The sequence below is a fragment of the Halichoeres trimaculatus genome, unplaced genomic scaffold, assembly GCF_033239565.1.
Source record: "Halichoeres trimaculatus isolate MK-OKI-2021-1 unplaced genomic scaffold, fHalTri1.1 fHalTri1_scaffold_1, whole genome shotgun sequence".
NCBI lineage: Eukaryota > Metazoa > Chordata > Actinopteri > Labriformes > Labridae > Halichoeres > Halichoeres trimaculatus.
In genome coordinates this window covers 19,765,775-19,787,484 of record NW_027437179.1, presented here as the reverse complement: position 1 = coordinate 19,787,484, position 21,710 = coordinate 19,765,775, and the positions used below count along the sequence as shown (strand labels likewise).

General features: G+C 39.8%; 1 protein-coding gene across 5 annotated transcripts in view; it reads right to left on the bottom strand.

Annotated features, from left to right (window-relative positions):
• The window catches only part of cita (citron rho-interacting serine/threonine kinase a), a 40,733-nt gene that overhangs the window by 18,752 nt on the left and 271 nt on the right, over positions 1-21,710 (bottom strand). For 3 of the 5 annotated variants that reach the window (XM_074666697.1, XM_074666722.1, XM_074666730.1), the window contains exons 2-22: positions 21,512-21,634; positions 21,257-21,395; positions 20,433-20,608; positions 19,339-19,440; positions 14,206-14,348; positions 13,719-13,812; positions 13,434-13,640; positions 13,119-13,272; positions 11,586-11,775; positions 7,275-7,380; positions 6,520-6,663; positions 6,233-6,352; positions 4,288-4,458; positions 4,048-4,101; positions 3,900-3,953; positions 3,506-3,646; positions 3,241-3,366; positions 2,726-2,821; positions 2,227-2,343; positions 1,466-1,575; positions 402-576 (exon numbers count right to left, since the gene is read on the bottom strand). In XM_074666697.1, the coding sequence (XP_074522798.1) occupies positions 402-576; positions 1,466-1,575; positions 2,227-2,343; positions 2,726-2,821; positions 3,241-3,366; positions 3,506-3,646; positions 3,900-3,953; positions 4,048-4,101; positions 4,288-4,458; positions 6,233-6,352; positions 6,520-6,663; positions 7,275-7,380; positions 11,586-11,775; positions 13,119-13,272; positions 13,434-13,640; positions 13,719-13,812; positions 14,206-14,348; positions 19,339-19,440; positions 20,433-20,608; positions 21,257-21,395; positions 21,512-21,613 (2,721 nt within the window). In that variant the 5' untranslated portion in view covers positions 21,614-21,634. Of the gene's footprint in view, positions 1-401; positions 577-1,465; positions 1,576-2,226; positions 2,344-2,725; positions 2,822-3,240; positions 3,370-3,505; positions 3,647-3,899; positions 3,954-4,047; positions 4,102-4,287; positions 4,459-6,232; positions 6,353-6,519; positions 6,664-7,274; positions 7,381-11,585; positions 11,776-13,118; positions 13,273-13,433; positions 13,641-13,718; positions 13,813-14,205; positions 14,349-19,338; positions 19,441-20,432; positions 20,609-21,256; positions 21,396-21,511; positions 21,635-21,710 lie in introns of all 5 variants that reach the window. The other 2 variants (XM_074666706.1, XM_074666713.1) reach the window with 1 other exon arrangement.

Here is a 21,710-nt window from a genome sequence, read left to right as displayed (position 1 = left end):
GTTTGGCTTCATTAAATCAAAGGGAGCTCAGATTGCAGACCACAGCAGATAGACAGATGGGATCCATCTAAGGACACTTCACATCATCGGGGGCTTTGACCTCAATGACATGCATTTTTTTCATAAGGTTAAAGTCTCTACATGCTAAAGGCAAATAAACAAACATTTTTATACAGATAACAAATGACGGCTCAGGAAACAGCTTTGTAAAAGTCTTGAGGTGATTTTGTAGAGAAGCCATTTAAGACCTACAGTATTTAATTAGCTGTTAATCTAAAAAGGATCTGAGCTTATTCGCTGATCAGCTGCTTTAATCCCTTTTGTGGATAGTAATAAAGCCAAGCTACACTGTGTGATAGTTAAAGTGAATTGAGCTGAGTATCTGCTTCCCGTTGCCTCACCTCTCGCAGCCTACTCTCCAGCTCCAGCAGACGGGTCCTCTTGGTCTGCTCCTGCTGACTCATCTTCTCCAGGTGCTCCTCCAGTTTGGCATTTTGGGCCTCCAGCTTTCCCGCCTGAGACTCCAAATAGAACTTTTGCTGTCGAAGCTCTGATATCATCTCCTCCTGGGCTTTCCTGACAAAAATATACACACAGATGTCTTTTACATTGCCTGCTCAAAAACTGATATTTTTCAGATGCCAGTCAGTCAGACTAAGCAAGCAGTTGAGCCTTGACTTCTTCCCTCCAGCAAAAAAAACAAAAAACAAAAAAAAAACCTTGTAAAACCCAGTGTCATTTACATCACCGATAACTCAAAACTGTCAAAATATCCTTTGGCAACTTTGGAGTTTTGAAGTCACGTATTCCTTACTTAACCCTGTGATTTATTTGGCCATCTGGAGGCATCAGACACACACTGTGTACAAAACATGGGTATATTATCAACTGAAAGACGAAGTGGAACTGTCCAAAGGTATGAGTGTGTATGGATGGTTGTTTGATTTTAGATGGCTCCAGCAGATTTAAACACCGAGCAATAAATGAGCAACATGCATTAATTTCTAGATATGTCTGAGGACAGTTGATAAACTAGAAAGTCTGATATTTCCTCTCTAAAAATATTATTTCTCATTTCAGGGAAATATGTAGCTCCAAAGCAACTTAAAGCGCCACCATGTTCAGTACTAGTTGTGGAAGTTTACTGCTGAACTACTGCTATAAGAGTGGTAAAAAAAAGACAAGCAAGAAGTTACAAGCCACAAATTCAGGTAATAATCCTTTATAAGTTCATCAGTGCGATTGTTTTCACACTGTCTTCTAATTCAGTTGCTAAAGAAATATTTTTTTAAGCCTAAGCTAAGATAAATAGTTTATTCACGAGGAAGACTAATCAACCATGGTGCAGGAAAATGTAACGTCACACTAATGAGCCTCTAAGCTATTGGAAGCTGGAAGAGACAGAGTAAGTGTGGGTGGGGGCCAACTCAGAAAGCAATGTGGGCAGAAGGTCTAGTTAACTCACATATTCTTCTGGGTGTAGATGCTGCTGTTAGCGGCCAGCTTGTTAGCCTCTGACAGCTCAGCGATGCGCTGCTCAAGGTTCTTCATCTTTGAATCCATAGCATTAATGGTCTGTAGGAGGAAAGAGACACACTCACTTTTGAGAAATATCCCTGAAAAACATGCTCAAATACAAGGATATCTTCACCTTTGATTGATAGCCAAATCCTGCTGGTAGCCATGGAGTACACATAATTCAGCAAAACATTTTTTAGAGGAAATAGAATTTTGTACTGCAGAGAAATCCTATTAGAGTCCATTAAGGTGTTGCCTGAATCTTCTACTGTCAATGTCAGATGACTGCCTCTAAAAGCTTCTTAACTGCCTCAATTCTACCGCATTAACCGATTTAGAGCCGAGCCCGAGCTTTTTAGTGCGACATGAAGCATACGGCAACTTAATCCAAAGGTACGTTTCAGTACATCCGAATCATTTTAACAAACTACTGTGTAAAGAGGAAAAACATTCAAGGAGTCTAGTTATCAAATTCAGAGGGTAATGAAAAAGGTATCAAACAGCTATAACACAGTGAGACTTAGTATACTAATGACATAAAACCTATACAGTATCTGAGGAGTATAAGAAACATCAAGATTTATCTTCTATGTCCCCTATTGTGGGACTCTATAAAACACACCACGGTTCAGGTAGAGGTTTAATGCAAAACTTTTCAACAAATGTACATCAGGCCCCAAGAAGGGAGTAAACTGCTTTGTTTCTTACTGCTTTCTGTTCACTGATGAGTTTGCAGTTCTCCCTTGACTCCTCTTCCTGCTGGGCTCTTCTGGCCTCCAGGCTCTCCTTGTCAGCCAAGTCAGTCTTCATCTGGGCCTCCAGAACCTTTGTCAACAAATCATGTGAATATTACACCCATTAGTATTTGTTCAACATGATTACAATTAGGAAATCCATTCTTTATTGTATGACTGAAGCAGTTCTTAAAAGAAGATACTAAATATTGGTGTAGTTTAAACCTGGTGTGGAGGCAGTTATCAGTTTGGTGTTGAAGTTTGCAGCAAAATATGTGACAGCTCTGACTTCATGACACAAAATACACTGATTTAAAATGACAGGACTGAACAGACTAAAGTGCAAACGACATGCTAAATCTATCAATGCAAACAAATTGTGTCGTCTGATAAATAAACCTTAAAAAAAAGAATGGAATATGATTTAAAGTCAAAGTTCTTGGATGGACACAGTATGTGGGAGACAGGCCCACCTTGATCTTGTCTTCAAAAAGTCTCTCCTTTTGAGTGAGTTGAGTTTCCATCCGTTGGGCAGTTGACTGGGCATCCCTCAGGTTCTCCTCAAGTTCCTGCAGGCAGGTAAAATTAAAGACAAAGTGTGATATATCGCATCACAAATCGCATTAATGACACTTCTGTTAGAACTGTTTGGTCTGAAACACAGCAGAAACTATTATTAACAGCGCAACATATTCAAAAAACAAAACAAAGAGAGAGAAAAAAACTTGCAGTAAAAAGCTGGAAATCCAAAAGTCGACTTTTGCGTTGCCTGTTCATGGTGACACTAGCAAATCAGTGTTCGTAAAGAAACAGGAAGAGTAAGAACCATGTGCTAGTTTCAAGAAGAATTGCACGCATGTGTGCTCCACAATAAATGATGAAGCTGTACTGGTAGATAGCTGGGTGAGTGGGAGGGGCAGGAAAGGGGGGAGAAATTAGGGGTAGAGTGGGTCAGAGTATTAGCTGGCCTTATCTGCAGCTCTCTCACCAGGATCTTTTCAGCCATCTGCTGGATCTGCTGGGATTTGGTCTGAATGTCATCTTTCAGCTTATTCTCCCGCCGCTCAACCATCTCCAGCCTTTTTACCTGGTTCTCCAGTGTCTTCCTGCCCTCCTGCTTACACAGCAAAAAACATCACTTAAAGCAAACTGTAAAGCAAAGATTACCTTGTGTTCAAAAACACTGTTTATCCAATAAACCATTATTATTTAGCACATTTGCATAATGTGTTATTGCAAGTTTACTCAGGTACCTCTGTCTCCCTTAGGCGACGTTTTAAAGTGTCACTAGAGTCTGTTTTGCCCCGCAGGCGCTCCAAGTCCCGTTCCAGTCGCTCTTTGGCCTGCCGTACATTCTGCAGCAGCTCAGTGGCTTCTGTGCTTGCTTTCACTGCCTGTGGGGGACCAAGAGGTCAAAGGCTGTTAGTGGATCCCAGGACAGTCCCCTTGACATGCTGAGCAATTCGTACCAAAAAGGTCAATCACAAAAAATGCTATTCTAAATTCAACTGAGAACTACTTCAAGATGCAGAAAAAAACTGAAATACTTGTAAAAAAAAGTATTTGACCCAAAGGAAAATATACTGCCTAAATATCTTCAGATTTTTCTCAATGTGTTGATGGTAACAAAGATAACTCTATATCTACCTTGGTTAGTTTGTCTTGCAGCTCCTGGATTTTCACCTGCTGCTCAGAATTGGTCTGTAGAAGAAAAAATCAGTTCATGTTTACATGGGAAACTTGATTCAAAACACTCAGGAGCTTGTAGATCTGTTTGATGGATCTGACTTGTTACCTTCTCTAATTTGGAGAGAAGTTCCTCCACTTCAGCTTTTCCCTGCTCTTTAGCCTGAAAAGAATTGACATAAATTAGACACTCATCAATAAGGCTCAATCCACCCACAATCTGGTGTTTGTATACACAAAAGAGTAGGAGCAGCAGCCTCGTCATGTCATGTAAAGTGTCTCTTCAGTGTGTTTTTCAGCATATTTAGTTTAAATAACCAGTTTGTGTCTCTTGTGAAAATAAATGTACCTTCTGGATTCTCTGTTGGTACTCCACAGCCTTCCTCTTGAGTTCCTCACTTGTTTGTCTAGAGTCTCTGAGCTCAGATTCGTAGAGGTCACTTCGGCGGCGAGCAGCTGACAAGTCCTCCTCTAGCTGCCTGATGGTCACCTGCATCTCTTCCAGTTGGGCATGGTACTCCTGAAACCATTACAGGCACACAGTGAACATCAGTGTGGGGGGATGCCGTATAAAAATGTTAGATCAAGTTTTCTCACAGTTGAAACACTTTATTTATCACTTTGTCTATTCTCAGCACAAAGTTTTACAGCAGGGGTGGCCAACCAATTATAGACCAAGAGCCACAAAAATTACTGTGGTACTACAAAGAGCCACAAAAAAACGTGGTCTTGCAAACGCACTTCCTCTTACACATAAATGAAATGACATAAAATGAAAATCAATACATTTCCAATTTTCAAAGTGAGATTTACTGTTTGTAAGTGTGTTAAAATTTGTACTTGGAGCTATGGCGAAGACAAATTTCTGTTTTTATTGCAGAAGAGACAGCATTCCATTGATCGATCAATCTATCTATCTATCTATCTATCTATCTATCTATCTATCTATCTATCTATCTATCTATCTATCTATCTATCTATCTACCTATCTATCTATCTACCTATCTATCTATCTATCTATCTATCTATCTATCTATCTATCTATCTATCTATCTACACATAAGCAACTGGGAGGAGCACACATCGAGAAAAGAAACTGAAACTCAAGTATCAATCTCATCACCAAAGTATTGATAAATACTGATCCCAAAGTTGGCAACAATATATCAGTTTTATGAGTGGATCAAAGAGCCGCACACCGAAAGGCAAAGGGCCACATGCGGCTCACCAGCCACAGGTTGGCCACCCCTGTTATACAGTAAATAAAAGTTACCCTTTGCATCATGACATTAAAGTCATTAATATTTTTGAACAAGCCTGAGGATGCATGTGATCAAACTAATTCTGTTCAAGCTTCAGTTCAGCCAAGATCTGTTGTTTTTCTTCTCCTTTTTTAAAGAAGAGAAAAACAACTTGGACTGGAAACCTCCAGTGGAGTTTTATGTGTTTGTTTTGAAAAGAAACAACAGCAGCAGGGGTTTTGTGAGGCACAGCCTGAACAGTGGAACGGAGCCCTTAACACAGGCAACATTTGCTGCCAATGCTTTACAGACAAAGATATACTTCACAGATCTGCTGACTGGGTTTCATTGTGCTCTGATCTATAGGAGCTGCAGTGCACTGCAGTAATGAACATTTATCTCAAAAAGTGAACTCAAGAATTTAAAACATAGAGCTGTAGTTGCAACTTTGCTCCAAGATTTTGAAGTGTCAAGTGAAAGGACAAATAACTGTCAAGCCAGTAATGAAAAATACATTAATGATAGCGGATTCATCAATCTGTCATTTTACAAAGATAGAGCTGTTTATTTTTCTTGTTTTAAATATCTAAAAGTAAAACTTTAATCCAAGATATCATAAGGGTTTGAAAGAAAACTCTGCATGGTGTGTATCATTCCCCTAGAAAGGAGGGGGGAACATTTCCTGAGCAATGATCAAAGTCTTCTCCTGTTTGTACTTGGCAGGAATGCCATCTGCAGAGATGACCTTAATGTGAGCCGAGGACGAGGGAGTCCTCATAGGGGAAGCCCTGCCTATGTAACAGGGACACTGAGCAGAGGAAATCTGCCTGTGGCTTAAGCTCCACCTTTATCAGCTCCAGTAGTCAGAAGACGACACTCGAAAAGTCTTTCTTCAAACAGGCTTTAAAAATGCAATAAAGGATGGGCATTTTCTGCTTTAACTTTAAGTATAAATACCTTGAAGTGTTTCTAAAAAAACTCTGGATGCACTATATCATTATCATGATGTGGAGAAGAAGACAGAGGACTGCGGGAATGAGATAATTTACATACTTGCTCTTTTATTTCCTGCAGCTTGTTGCTCTGTTCACGGATATCGTGCAGCAGCTGCATGGCCTTGTCATCCTCTCTGGAGACCTCCACACGTGCCTCTTCCAAGCTCCGCTTTAGGCTCTACAAAGACATAAAATCAAGGCTGCTGTTCAGTCAAATCAATACCTTTTTTTATTAAGGCTTGGGAAGAAGTGGAACATAGGTAGACCAACCGAGAAAAACAGATTTTTATATTTTAAGCCATTCTTTAAAATAACACGGACTGCCGGTTGTTTATTATGACTCACACTGCATTCTGTAATGTAGGTGGCGAGGTCTTGCTCGAGAATACTCCTCTGAGTCTCAGATGCCTTCAGCTCCACATCCTTCTGGTGGAGAACTGACTCCAGGTCAGTCATTTTACGCTGGAACCTGGAGATCTCCTGCTCCATCTGAATCCACCAGAGACAACAGAGGCATAAACACAATCACTGCAGCTTTACTGGAGGTCAACAATATTTCATCACTTAGTAGATGCTAATTGTTTGAGAAATATCTAATGCCTTAAAGCCAGCAGATATACAAAGACACCCTCAATAGTGAATTGGCCCGGAAGAAGAGGTCTATTTGTCCCACATTCTGACGCTGGCTGCAAAATCCAATTCATAACCAACTCTGAATGTTTTTAAAGACTGTTCACAAAACAAGCTTAACTTGGATTTATACAGCAGCAACAGAAGCCTGCTTGATCTGTGTTCAGCCAAAAAAAAAAAAAAAAAAAAAAGCAGCGTGGGCCATCTGGTAACAAAAATTAAAAAACAATATGGAATAATTCTTGCCCAAAATACAGAGTCACAATGTGGAGCCACAAATAAAGGAAAAAAATCTTACACTTTCCAATCTACTAAGTGCATCTGTACTACAGTCACCTCTTTTGATTGGTAGAGCTGCTTTTGTCGTCCAAATAAGACAGAGAGTCAATAGACTGTTGTTTAAACACCAGTACACTTTACAAGCAAAAAATAAAGAAATAAAAGTTGGGAAAAGAAAAGAGCACACTCACCTTGTGACATTTGTCTTGAGTTTCTTGTAGTTCTCTGCTTTTAAGGTGTAGCTTCTTTTCCATGGAGTTGGTCTTTGCAGGGGAGTTAAGGCCTGCAGACACCGCCCTAAAGGAAGAGACACATGTAGAGATGTCTATAAGACAAAAAAATATCTTTGCTCCTCATGTGCATGGTACTTATGGTACCAAAATAAACTTAGTGCTTATACCAAAATTCCCCTCTGCGGGTTGATTAAGCATTTATGATTCTGATTGTTTGATTTACTGCTGGAGAGGTCAGAGTCACCTGAAACCAACAAATTAATATAATATTCACAATCCATCAAAACATCTTTCATGCTGTGTGAAAGAGAAAAGAGCAGATTCAAAATACCACAAATTCTCCAAACGCACTGACTAATCAAACTGGGGTTATTAACAATCTCAAACCACAACAAAGAGCTGTCAAAGCAACAGCAAGCCTTGCTAGTATCATAGCTGTAATTAATTTGGCTGAAATGCAGACACAACACCCACACATCAAAAATGAGCAACAGACAGAGAGAGGAGAGAGAGAGCGAACAATATGAATCGACAACAGTTTCCTTTTTATGGAAAGCTCCGAGGAACATGTGGTTGTTGGATTACGGCTACCAACAACAAGGTTAACATTCAGTGAAGCATTTTCAGTCAAAAGAGCTTAATTTATTTTATTTATCTGAGTTTGTTTGTAAAGAAACAGAGTACAAGATCAACAAAGCAGCTCAGACCCTTGAGTAATTGCTGTTTTCTGAGCAAAACAATGTGACAGGAGAATTTAGGTAATGCTTTGCTTTTGGTTGGTTTGCTTGGGGCTCTGGAGTGAGCCTGAAGCACTCATTTCTCCACTTTATAGAAGCTGTGTGTGTGTGTTGGTGTGTGTGATTGCTTTATACATTCTTAAGGAAAAATATGCAGCAAAGGGCCAATCTTCACACTTCTCTTGAAAAGCCTTAAGACAACCCTGACATATTAGTGTTGTTAATAAATGAATGGGTCTGTATGAATGAGTTCACAAATTCTGCAGAGGGATCTTTTTTAATAAAGTTGACTCAGACTGAGTCACAGGGTTAAAAATAATCTGAAAGCAAGCAGCACTGCTCCCTTTCGCCTCTGCATTGAGAAATATTCCCCAATACACACACACACACACACACACACACACACACACACACACACACACACACACACACACACACACACACACACACACACACACACACACACACAAATACAGTACTTATATATAGAGGGAGTATACAGACACACTCATGCACATTTTGCTCATCACAACAGAGGCAGTATCACCCCATCCAGCAGTTCTCGCAGGAACCTAGATTAAATGAAGAGGCGTTCCAGGGAGCTGAATCTGTGCCAATTAAAAATTGATGTTAGACAGCAAAATTCATTAAAGTTCTCCACTGCTGAGCTGAACAGTTTTGGGAGTCTACTGTACCGATAATATGACTATTTAGTTATCCTCAGTCAGGCTTTTTTTGCATTAAGTCTGCATATTTTTTTTCCACTTATCTGTGTGGAAGAAATGGTCAAATTAAAGTCTAAGCGGGTAATTCAGATGGATGGATTTCTCCCTTCAGTTCTACCATTTCTTATGTACACTCCCTTAGACTGAACACAGGAGGGAGTATCAATCATTTTCTAAAGGTAAGATGATCAATATTTGCCCTGTTCGAAACACCATGTAGGTTTTGAGAAGAGAAAAAGTCAGGCCATTGTTTTCCTAACTGGGGACCTTGGTGGTTGTCTGGTCTCTTCTCTGTGGAGGGGAAATAAATGAGTAGCCAGCTCAGGCTGCATTATTTAACAGAATCAAGCAGAGGTGGGAACACGAGGAGTTTATGCTAGTTAAAGGCTTTTGGCAGCACTGATCTGGAAAAACTAAAACAACAGTTCAAATAAAGTCACAAATCAAACACAGCAAGAAGTGCATGCACAACAAATCACACACAACAGGTGACAAAGACAAACAGTGGTAAAACTATTGAAAAGTGGATTCTACTTGGATTCACTTTTTTTATTCTGATATAAACTGGAAAAAAAAGAAACCATTTTATTAACATCTTTAATCATTTAAAGAGTCAACAAGATTGAGTCAATTTTGAATTAAAAACCCCCGACTCTATAACAGATGATCAGTGAAAAGTTAAATCTTTATGTTCTATCTATGGAATGAACCCTAAAATTTCAGAGATGACTAACAGTTGTTTCCTTCTTAAAATTACTTTTTACTAACCTTTTTTGATTTTCTGTAAAAACCAAAGCAACATAAACAGTTTATAGTGTCAAATGTATCATATTTAAATCCCATTTCATAAAATGATCAAACACAAATGACAACTGACATCTCTGGAAAGTCCTAAAGAGAAATGATGTAGAAAAACAACACATAGTCAAGTTCTCTGTTTCAAAGGTGTATCATTAATCTCAAATGGGTGATGCCTGATTACAGTTTTGATTGTTGCATCTTTTGTTACTGCTTTGTCGTTTTCTTTTTTTCCTTTATGTCCTGAGAAATCAAATAAATCTGATTCGCAGCAGGAAAATATTCGAGGATGACTGAAAAAAAGTTTCCACCTCTGAATGTCTCCTCCATGTCTCTAAACTGTACCATTAGTTGCTGGGCAACTGACCACATGATGGTATCACATCAAAAAAATGTCTTAATTTTTAGAAATGATCCTTTAGGGACAATGAATATCTATAACTTAGCCATCTGGCAGCATCCATTCTAAGCAACCTGGTCTGCAGTAACTTACCAACATGTCAGACCCTCTGACACAACAAATCAAGAAAATGCTTAAAACTCATTTAATTGCATTTTTTCACAACACTAAATTCAACCTGTCTCACCACAAAATCCTCAAAAATGCAGATTTTTTCAGGGATTCAAGGCACAGATGTTTAAAGCCTTCACTGAAGCCACCTTGAAAGGATGATTTTCTGACATTAAACCGTGGGTAGCTGCATATGAATTTGAGACAAGCTGTTAAGGGGATTTTGTTGTTGTGTTTTGCTAATGAGGAGTCAGGCAGACAAGTTCACAAAGAATGAAAGAGAAAAACAGCAGGTTCCTCCAAAACAAATGCTGAACAAATGATTAGCAATTCATTCTGACTGAGCCTGGGTTCATTCAGTTCTTTTTGTTTCTTGGTATTTTAATGAAGAATGTGCATGCACATATGCATCTACACACAAACACAAACACACACACACACACACACACATGCACGCAAACACACACACACACACACACACACACACACACCTGACAAAGTCTATGAGCCCCTCTTGATCAAATGCAGCAAAGGAAAGGACCGGCTTCAGTTAAAAACCATGAGCAGATGACTGATGGTGTAACAGCAAGGGACAGAGACATTACAAGAGAGGGAGAGAAAAAAAGAGGAGGAGATGAGACGGGTAAAGATGGGGGTGGGGACTGGGAAAAGAAAAAAAAACATCACGTTGTAACCATAGGAATAGATTTTCTCCCCCAATCTGAGCTCTTATCCTTTTCTCTGTCTAATCTTCCAACGCTTTTTCTTCCCTTTCTGCTGCTGCTGCTGCTGCTGCTGCTGTCATGAACCGCAGTCTCCAGGACCATTAACCTGATAGTGCACTGCCACGGGGCTGCAGAAATGAAACCCATTCTCATGCATTATAATCAGAGGTTAAGAAGCCAAACACCATTAGGGATAATTACCATCCCCAAAATCCACGCTTTAAAAGTCAGGAGCCCCATTCTGCCGCACAGTAACAGAAAAAGCACAATAACAGCAGCGAGGGTGGGAGTGTGTTTGTGTCTGGGGTTCCACCTCTCGACAAACCTCATTGACACATTCAGCCGCATACCAATCAGCGCCGATGGCAAGATAACGACAGCTCACATCCTCTTGTCCATTCATTTGATCTATCTCTGCATCGGATCAACTAGGTGAGCTCCTGAAGCAGAAAATCAGGAATCAGAGGGAGAGCGCGCCAGGGAACAGGGAGATCCCTTCCTTTCCTCTCCTCTTGTCTGACACAGCATATGGCCAAACCCATTTTGGCCCTGACAAGCACAACACTAATGACAGAGACTCACACATACTGCTCGGGGCACCATACAGGGTCACCCAAAACATAGCTGATGTCTCTGTGATGAGGAGTCAAATGACAGAACAGTGTCTTTTCAGACAAAGGTGTGTTAGTAAGGTGTATGCAGGAGGTGTCTGCACTGTGGGGTCGCCTTGAAGAGGAAAACCAAACAATGCAGAGTAAACAGGTAGCACTTACTCGGTTTTTGCCAACGTCGTCAATGTTCTGCTGAAGAACCAGCCTAGAAAGGGCAGATCTTGACCCTGGAAGCCCACTGGCAGAGCTCCTCGCTGGGCTGCTGAGGCTGGCCAGGGGGCTGCCTGCTCCGGCTCCTCAAAATTAGAGGTGTCATCTTCAGCGTGCAACGCAGGAACAAAAGGCGGGAGAACTGCAGGAGGGAGGATGAGAGAAGGAAGTAAGAGAGGACGGGAAATAAAAAGGAAGCAGCGATGAATGAACTCGTGAAAAAGAAAGGAAAACTGAAAAAAAGAAAAATAACACAACAAGGAGAAAGGGGAGAGAAAGGAAGGGAGGAGGAACAGAGCAGAGCAGAGGGAGCCTGGAGTGCGGTAAGTCGCGCGTTGATGCACATGCTGCCTCTCTGTCCCTCCCTCCCTCCTCCTCCTTGCTCCCTCAATCTCTCACATACACATGCTCACTTGCTCTCCCTCACTGCAGCAGAGCAAGCTAATCAGCTGGAGCAAAGCTGAAGTATAAACCACTACCTGTGTCTAATTATCTACAAACCAAGTCCGGATTTTTTACGCAAAATGATCCAACTATATGATTCCATCCTGTATCGTAAGTAATAGCTGTTGGTTAAAAACAACACATTTGAAAAATTAACATTCTGGGTAAAAATCAATAAAGCTCCTCTTGAGCAAACACACATGCATCAAGGCTGCTGCATTTCAAACACTGAACCACAATCTGCTGATGATCAGGAGGATTTGAAAGAAACACAATTAGATTAATTAATATCCAGCACTGATAAGAGCATTCAGAGGGAAAAGCTGCTCAGAGGTAGTGACCAGCATAACAATGTTTGCTTGAGAACCACAAAAAGAGAGGATTAATCATCTGGCTACACAAGGTCTTCTGCACAACAAACTAAACACTCATCACCCCTGCAGCCATATTTTTGAATCACAGAAGCAGTGAAGAGCTGCAGCAGCTCTTTAATGTGGCCATGCTTCAATGAAAACATCTATTAATGTGGACATTACAGGATCGTTTTCCCACAGCTGCTCAGGTGCAAATGTCAAACTCTTTGTCATTCAGAGCCGTGTCTCGCATTTGATGGCAACAATGACGTGCGACAAACGCACGTGTACAACACAGTAAGCGCGTGTGTAAAAGATTTGTGCTGCATCTGTTGAAAAGCAGATGAGTTGCGGATCTTTACTCTGTCTGCATCGCGTCTTGTATCAGCCACCCTCCCATTCTCCTCCTCAGGAAAGAGCTGGCCTACCGCCAATGGCACGCAGCACCTCATTATTTTTCTACGGACAACAGTGTGAGGAAGAAAACTCCTGCTTATTCTCTATGAGTAAGCACACACGCACACACACACTGCACATCACATTAAAACAACATCAATATTTAAAAGGATGCTTGGTTTTATCTTTTCGGTAACTGTAAAAGCACAACGCTGTATGATTTCAAGTTAAATTAAGCATTTTTACTTTCAAGAAAGAAGAAAAGAGACTCAAGGGAGAGGAACTGTCTCACCTTGTCTTAAGTTGTTCCAGTCTACGCTGGAGAAGAAAGAGTGACAGCGGAGTCCCTGAAAACCCAGCCTCTCTTTGGTTCCACACAGCAATCTCTGCAGTAGGTCTTCAAACCGCTTACTGACTCGCGGCTCCACTGGAAACTTAAGGACACGCTGGGAGCAAAAAGTGGATGTAGAATTTGTTACATAACGAAAAGACTGATTAGATCTTTCTTTGGATTATTAAGACTGCATATCATTGTTGATTTGATTCCTTTAAATCAGATATTACAAGTAGAAAGTGTCAGAACAAGTTTTCATGAATGCTCATGTACCTGAAAGTTGAGGATGTTGTGGATTGTTTTGGTAGAAGTGCCACCAGAAAAAGGCAACCTGGCATAAATCATCTCATAGGCTATGACCCCAAGAGACCACCAGTCACACTCAACCCCATAGGAGGTGCTGGAATCTCCATTTAAAGCAGCCAGAACCTCAGGTGACACGAAGTCCTGAGCTCCATCCAGCACTGTAGGAACTGCAACCTGAAAACACATGATTCAAACACAATGATGTCACTTTAAAGCACAATGAAGTAATAGCAAACTCCATAATCTACTTACTGTTTTGTTAGCAGTCAGTCTGGCAGCTGATCCGAAGTCTGCCAGCTTAATGTGACCAGTCCGATCGATGAGAACGTTCTCTGGTTTGACATCTCTGCAAGTGGATAGTTTAGAAAGGATTTGATAGTGCTTTTACAGAGCTGTTTGTAGCCTGAGCACTGTTATACGTCTGCCACTCTGATGATAATGGAATACATTTGTAAACTGCAGCATTGTTTTTGTGTTGCATAACTCACACTCATTGCTTCAGGTTAAATTACACTGCTTCATTTCTCATGTCCAGTTAATGTTTTCCTGAATTATGAGCATTTGGCCCTCAAGTAAAAACAAAAGTCGAACAAAGAATAATATTTAGGGAGGATTTAAGAGTACAAAAAACAAATTAGGATGTCTAGCCCTACTCTCATAATTGCTTTATTCCTCAAAGCCTTGAAACATCCTTCCTTATCACAGAGAGGTTGAATGCTGTTGGTTGTTGGTGTTGTACCTGTGGACGTAGCCCAGCAAGTGAACAGCGTGAATGGCCTCCACAAGCTCGGCTAAATAAAACTGAGCCATGGATTCATCAAACTGATCCTCGTATCGGTTCAACAAGGACATCAGGTCACCACCGGGCAAATACTCCATCGCCTGCAATCACATTGGTTGGTAGTCAGAATCATGAAACTATGACAAACACTTCAAATTGAATGACTGCGGGATTCAGTGTTAATATGATCAGTAACCACAGGCTGTTAAAACATTTATGAATACCTATAGATTGTTCTATATTTAGAGATAAACATGAAGCAACAAGTAAAGGAGGATACTGAGCCTACATCAAAGCTCTTTTCAGCTGAAGCTTATAGGGTAGATCTTCTCATTACAGATTCAGTTATGCAACACAGGGTACTATTGCAGATTTATCTGTGATACTGCAGTCAAACGATGGGTCTTTGGTAGCTAAAAATACACCTATTATGACTGCAACAGCCTTGTGTGTCTGCAGCCATGAGTAAAAACAAGATGGTATGAAAAGCAGCATGTCACAACAACAAAAACAACAACAAAAGATGCGTCATTAGGATGCGCAAAGTTTGCAAATCATCATGTCAACCCTGTTTGTGTCTGATAGGGTTTACTTTTGTTGTTTGCAAGCAGAGGTGGAAGCTATTGGTCAGGCTGATTTGAGCTATATGGCTGCAGCCATACAGCCATAACAGGCGAGAGTCCCTGGAGCATGAATGGTCGGCGAGTGTGAATGAAGGGGAGCATTCTCCAGTGTTACCTAGCAACAAGGAGACTGGGTGCCTCTCTGACACACGGATAAAGATGGATGCTTTGTATTTTCCTCCATGCTCAGTTAGGGAGCAGGGTGAGACAGAGGGGGAGAGGAAAGAGGAGAGGACGAAGAACTGCAGAGGGGCATGAAGAAAGGTACGAAGGTTAGTGAAAGAACAACAGAAGTGTAGTTTAGAGTTAAAGGCTTAGCTGTGGAGAAAATGTGGATTTCCTCCACCCCATGCCAGTCTAACAGGTCGTCAGACAAAAAAAAAAAACAGATTCTCTGTGGGGTTAATAGTCTTCAGAATAATTACCTTGAATGTTCTTTGTCGGGAGAAAACTGACACTGGGCTTCATGGCCCTCAATTAAAGCATTAAGAGACATTAACATTTCGGGAAATCTGTCTGATTAGCTCCTTCACCAGAATCAAATTATCACAGCTAATTAATTCTACATGTCCACGGTAACTACAGAGATTCTCTCATCTTTCTTACAGCACAATTTAAAACACAAGGAGCTGAAAGTAACTTCAGTTTGGCTTATGACTACTATATTTTTCTCCCTTTTTTGACCAAAGTTACAGTTTTTAGACTTTAACAAGTGATTTTACTTACTGTAAACTTGGCCTAATAAACACAGCACCACAAAGGTCTTGCATGAACAAAACCCTGCCAGCTCTTGTCTGACCCAATGGCTAGTCTGTTTGCTAATATGACAAACTCAACAGAAGTGGAAAGTCTTTTTAACAGAGAGTTACAAATTGCAGAATTAAAAACATTTCTCTGACACCAAATTGGTTCCTTTGCTCACTTCAGATCCCTTCCTGCAACAGCACATCTACTATTCTGACTGATCCAACTGTCTCTCAGCAACTAATGTCTGTTTCACATTCTGGAAACCACAGCTGTGAAAGAAAAGGCGGAAAAATTACACCTTCTAACACAGCTGTCTCAAATAATCTTTTTAAACTTATGTAGCACTGTGGTTTATAAAACACACAGAAATAGAAGACGAGGCAACGTGGTTTAAGATTTCAATGAATCCGAGCTCTTTCCAGAAGCCAGTACTGCATCCTAGTATCAAATTGCTTGTGTTTTTAGAAAGGCTCTAAGTTAAATAGTGCTATGTAAATATAATCCACCACTACCATTACCATAAATCATTCATCACCACAATCATTTCTTCTATTTTAAACTCTATTAGACATTTCTCTCTGAATACCAATGACTAGATAGCACAAAAACCAGCAGCTAACAGTTCTTAGTCATTGAGTTCTACTCATCATTCCATCATTTAATCAGGGGAAAAACAGTTTTGCTTTATATGCTAGTAAGCTACAAAAGACAAATACCAAAGCAAATTAAAGAGAAATAACAGATTTTATAGTACGATACAGTTCAGCGCCACATAGTCTTCAGATTCAGAGTGAAGCAGCGCACATCTGTCTTGTCCTTTCATTGCAACTCTGCATGATAAATTATCAAACTTAATATAACAATAAAAAATGAAGCAAAAGTGTCTGTCAAACCAAAAGTTAGACTCTGAAGTGAGAGCTTGCTGAGAATTCTTTAAGCCACTGACACTTTTTCATCACACTATACTTGAAGACATTTATGGGCAATATCAGGTGGAGTCTTAAATGGTGCCATGAGACACAGTCACAAAAGTGTAATTTTCATCCCATGATGTGGAATGTGGTCCATTCCACCAGAAAAGTGCAGCAATGCATTTTAAAGGAAATGCTTGCAAAGAATTGTAAAGTTAAATGTTACACCAATACTAGACTTGTTCAATTTTTAGCTAACATTCATAGTTTTAACCATATCATACAATTCATTGTTAAGCTCTCCCAGCACTCCCCAGCAGTGCACATTTGGAACCAGCGTAGTCGATTATCTTCAAATTTAATCAACACGCATAATAAAAGCAGCAGCGGGCCACCAGCAGTGAGTCACATTTTTATGTTTGATCCACACCTGATCAAATTTTAGGACCAGCTGAAAAATTGAGAATGCAAAAAAGAAGAAGAAATAGGGGTGAGACAAAAAAATTAAAGAAGCAAGTTTTTGCAAAAAACAATTAAACCTAAATGGGTTGTTCAAATCATCAGTGAATCAAAAGTTGAAGACCACAACTTAAAAAAACCCTTTAAAATAAATAAAAATCTTTGAAAAGAAGACTCAGTAATGAGGAGCTCCACTGTTCTTGTTGATCACTTCAACATAGCATGCTTAATACGAGTGTTTCCAGGAGGCTCAGAATCAGAATCAGAATCAGAATGAGCTTTATTCGCCATGTATTTCCAGAATACAAGGAATTTGACTTCGGTTTAAGCTGCACTCTCTTGGTACAATTGTTGTGAATAGAAAAACACTGAGAAACACTAAATATTAAAAAATTAAAACAAATAGAACTTAAGTAGTCTGTAAGTAGTAGTAGAAAATAATAATAATTACAAAATGAAAATAAACAACTTTGAACGGAGTAGAATAAAGATATATACACTATTTAAGTTAAAAAGTTTAAAAAGTAGTGCACTAAGTAGACATCAGAAAGTGCAATTTGCAAGACAAAAAATGAACATGAAAAATTAACATAGAATAGAAACAGAGGCTGTAGCTGTACAGGAGGTATATGAGATGTTGTTTTATGGCAGGTTAAGTGTTCATCAGTGTGACGGCCTGGGGGAAGAAACTGTTTCTGTGTCTGGATGTCCTGACGCACAGAGCTCTGTAACGCCGGCCAGAGGAGAGCAGTTTAAACAGTTTATGTCCGGGGTGTGAAGGGTCTGCAGAGATGTTGCCAGCCAGAGGCTAGTGTTAACATTGCTCCAAGTGATGAAGATGGCTTCATGGAGGGGATCCACTGTCTGGAACTGATGTCTATCTTTGTAAACTTCCCTTGTTAAACCTCCCTCAAGCAAGGGGGGCTTGAGGGAGGCCCCCCTGCAACATGTCCACATAGCCAGCCATCAATTGACGTCCCTGTACAACCTGAAGCTCCGTTGTTCCATTGAAGAAAAAGCCCCCCAGATCATGATGGCGCCCCCTTCACTGTGTCACAAAGAAAACATCTCAAGTGGGATCTTCTTGGAGTGCCACTAACTTCTATTCAGAGAATAAAACTTTTTTTCACTTTTCAGCATCCCATGTTTGGTGCTCTCTTGCAAAGTCCAAAAGGGTAATTTTGTGGCGTTGAAGTAGACGAGGCCTTTTTCGTTCTCAAACCCCTTCTCTTGCAGATAGCATCTGATGGTTATTGGGTTGCAGTCCGCACCAGTAACCAAGTTAATTTATGTTGAGGATCTTCCCATGTCTTGACAGACAGCCAATCAGATCAGATCCCCGCTCAGCGTTAGTGGAAATCTTTTTTGGTTCACCACTTGACTTTTTTTGTTCCATAACCCTCAGGACCTTGTAAGACATTAAAAATGACTGTCTCACAGCATCCATCCTCAGCAATGGCGCGTTGCAAGTCGCCTTGCTTGCTCAACAATCTGACCAAGTGTAACTAGAAAACGCTTTTTGGCCTTTGCCATCAGGGGGCCATGACAGTGTGAATACCTGACAGAAAATGACTCTGAATCCACACTTTTGCACAGATTTTTGCTTAAGGCAGTCTTTAACAGTCTTTAACTTTTGATCAGCTGATGAACAGCCCAATTCGATTTCCTTTTTTTTTTTCAATTAATTGCTTACTCAAATTTTTTTTAGCTCTGTCTCACTCCCATTGCTTCTTTTCTTCTGAAGCTTCACTTAAAACTTTCTTAAGATCCAACAGTGTAAAATGTAAATGATTGCTTTTTTTCAACTGATCTTAAGAGTTTGATCAGATGTGTAAATGATACTTCTGATGTTAGCTGAAGTTTCAGTAACTAGTTGTTACCTTGTTGCCATACAGCCTGCTACAGTGTGATGTGACCTGGAGATGTTTACAGTGTGCAGTACATTCTTAATATTGTCCATCAACTACCATGGCTACTTGAAATGATTTTTGACATTGTTAGATGATATTTTTATCTGTTTCAGGGAACTCTGGTGTGAATGTTTAAGTAGTTTTCCAGGACAGCGCAGGCTTTTCCAAGGAATTCTGTGTTTCTCTTATTTTTTATGTTTCTGTTCTGACTTGAAGTGTTTTTCATGTTTACCAGAATGTGTGGGAACCCTGTTAACCAGAGATCCTTATGCACATACATGCATTCACAGTCTAAAGCATACTTTGTTTTAAAGAATAAATTAACAACACCCACAAAGCCCTGCATGTCATTGTATGTATGAGACTCTGAACGGGACAAGTTCAGGGAAAACAGTCAATTCAGTTCATGTGCAAGATAAGAAAAATACCCTGCAGTCTTACCAGGTAGACATGTTCTTTATCCTGGAAGGCATACAGAAGCTCAGGGATCCAGGGACTGCTGTTCAGAGCCAGGATCCTCAGTTCCTCCTCATGAAAAACCACCTGAGAAGACATGAAAAGGTTTGCAATCAGCATATAAAAATACAATAAAGACTTCTTTGTGAGTTGAGCATCAGCTTAATAAAATCCTCCATCTGAATAAAATAAGAAAGTTGCTACCGCTGTCATGTATATGATGTGAAATAAAATCATTCCTATCAATAAGACTACATAATTACTTCATACACATTTCAACTAACAGGACAGTAAATGCTTTTTTGTAATGAGTAGCAGTTCATGCTGCTTATTATAGAAGTGGAATTATCAAAACCAGTAACAGGTTGTACAAAATATCTAAAGTCTGCACGAGTTGTTTATTGTATTGCTCACTTTAGAGCATTTCCTGTCACAGCTCATGTACTATTCTGACTCAGATTTGTTCCATTAGTAACATGCTGAATCCATGGCTGTGAAACCATGTACTATCAACCACATAGCACCCCCTAATGGCCCTTTGAAAGGCTACAACACACAGTACAACGCACATTATGGTACAGTTCAGTATTTCCTGGGTAAGGGGGAAAATAACAAAACAACACAATTGGACTCTGCAAATCACTGAAAGTCAGCTCCCTATGTTTTTTTTCTATGTGTTTTTGTCCCTGTAGCTTTAAAGGGTGATAAGTGATGATAAAGTTTTTGGTCAGTGTTTAAGTGTTATACGCAAATTTGACCTTGAAAAATTATGAATGAGGAAACATTTTGACAAATCTTAGTAATATAAATGTTCTATATTGTTCTAGTAATCCCAGTGTTTTCTCTCTAAGTGTCCCAGTCAGACATGGCAGAGTGAGAGTGAATCAGCACATACAACTGAAACAGACCAACTTCATTAAAACTAGGCTTTTAAAACATTTTTTGTGTTTCCCTTTGACCTGATTTATGAAATAGTAAAAAAAACAGTTGTTCAAATTGCTTTCTATAAATAATTTGGATAATTAACATATTTTACTTTTTAAAGTATCATTTTACTTACTAAATAATAGATATCTTACATTTTCTTGTGAGCACAGGGCTGACTTGTCCATAATTTTCAGAGCACAAACATCCCCCGTCGCCTTCTCTCGGACTACTTTTACTTCAGCAAAGCGACCACGGCCTACCACTGCACGCACTTCAAAGTCTTGAAGCATAGGCTGCAGGGATCGCAACTCTGAGACCACCTCAGAAACTGTTACACAAGACACACAGAAAATAGAGATATGTTGTATATACATGAAAGGACTTAGGGATGCAAAAAATGTACACACACACAATCCATGCACATATATTGAATTTCTGAGCTGTGACTGTAATAACATGCTAAAATGCATGCCAAAATAACTTGCTACTGTTGTTTTTCATTCATTTGCTTGTTAATTCAGAAATCCTAATGTGTCCATTCATATTATTCACTGTGAGTACAAGTGAAATTTAGTTGTTTTCTAAAGGTAAAATGATTTTACCAGTTATCACAACATCAATGACAATGACTCATTTCAGAACAAAGTAAGTACGTGAATAATGATAACAATGATAATATAAATTAATATTACAAAAGCATCTGGAGATGACCTAATTGTTTAATTGTTGGTAGGTTTATGGATGACATGATTGTGTGAATACACCAGATACATGTTAACGGGAAAACTTAGTGAATTTCTGTTTACTAATACATGTCTGCTTGTTGTTTCTGCACAATGTGAGACCTGTCATCTGCAAATACACAAGCTGAAAACAGTAAACAGATAATCTTAAGAAACTTGATACATCGACTCCACTAATGTGACTGGTAAAATACGAACTGGTCCCCGAAAGCGTGTATTTAATGTATGCTTACACTTATTGACAAAGTTTGCGACGTGATGTATCTTCATGAGCTCCGGGGAGCAGCACTCTTGGTAAAGAAGCAGCAGAGCCTCCAAAAACTCTTCCCGACCTAAAGTGCATCCTCCCTGCCCACTCAAACCCACTCGGCCCTGAGGACAAAACAGACAGTGCAAGGAAGTCAGATAACTGCTGTCAATACTTTTCGTACTTTACCCAAGAGTGCTGAAAACTTTGGAGATTCAATCTGCGCTTCACATTTCTTTACCTGAAACAGCTGATTGAGTCGCGAGCTGCGGATGGTGATAGGGTCCGATGAGGAAGGCATCGACTTCAGGCTCCCCTGACTCACGTATTTAAACTTTAACATAGTGTCCTAACGCCGGGTAACCTACGGAATGGAAAAACAGATGTTGCAGTAAGTTTATTCTCAACACGTTAAATTATCTAAGTTATCTACAATGAGA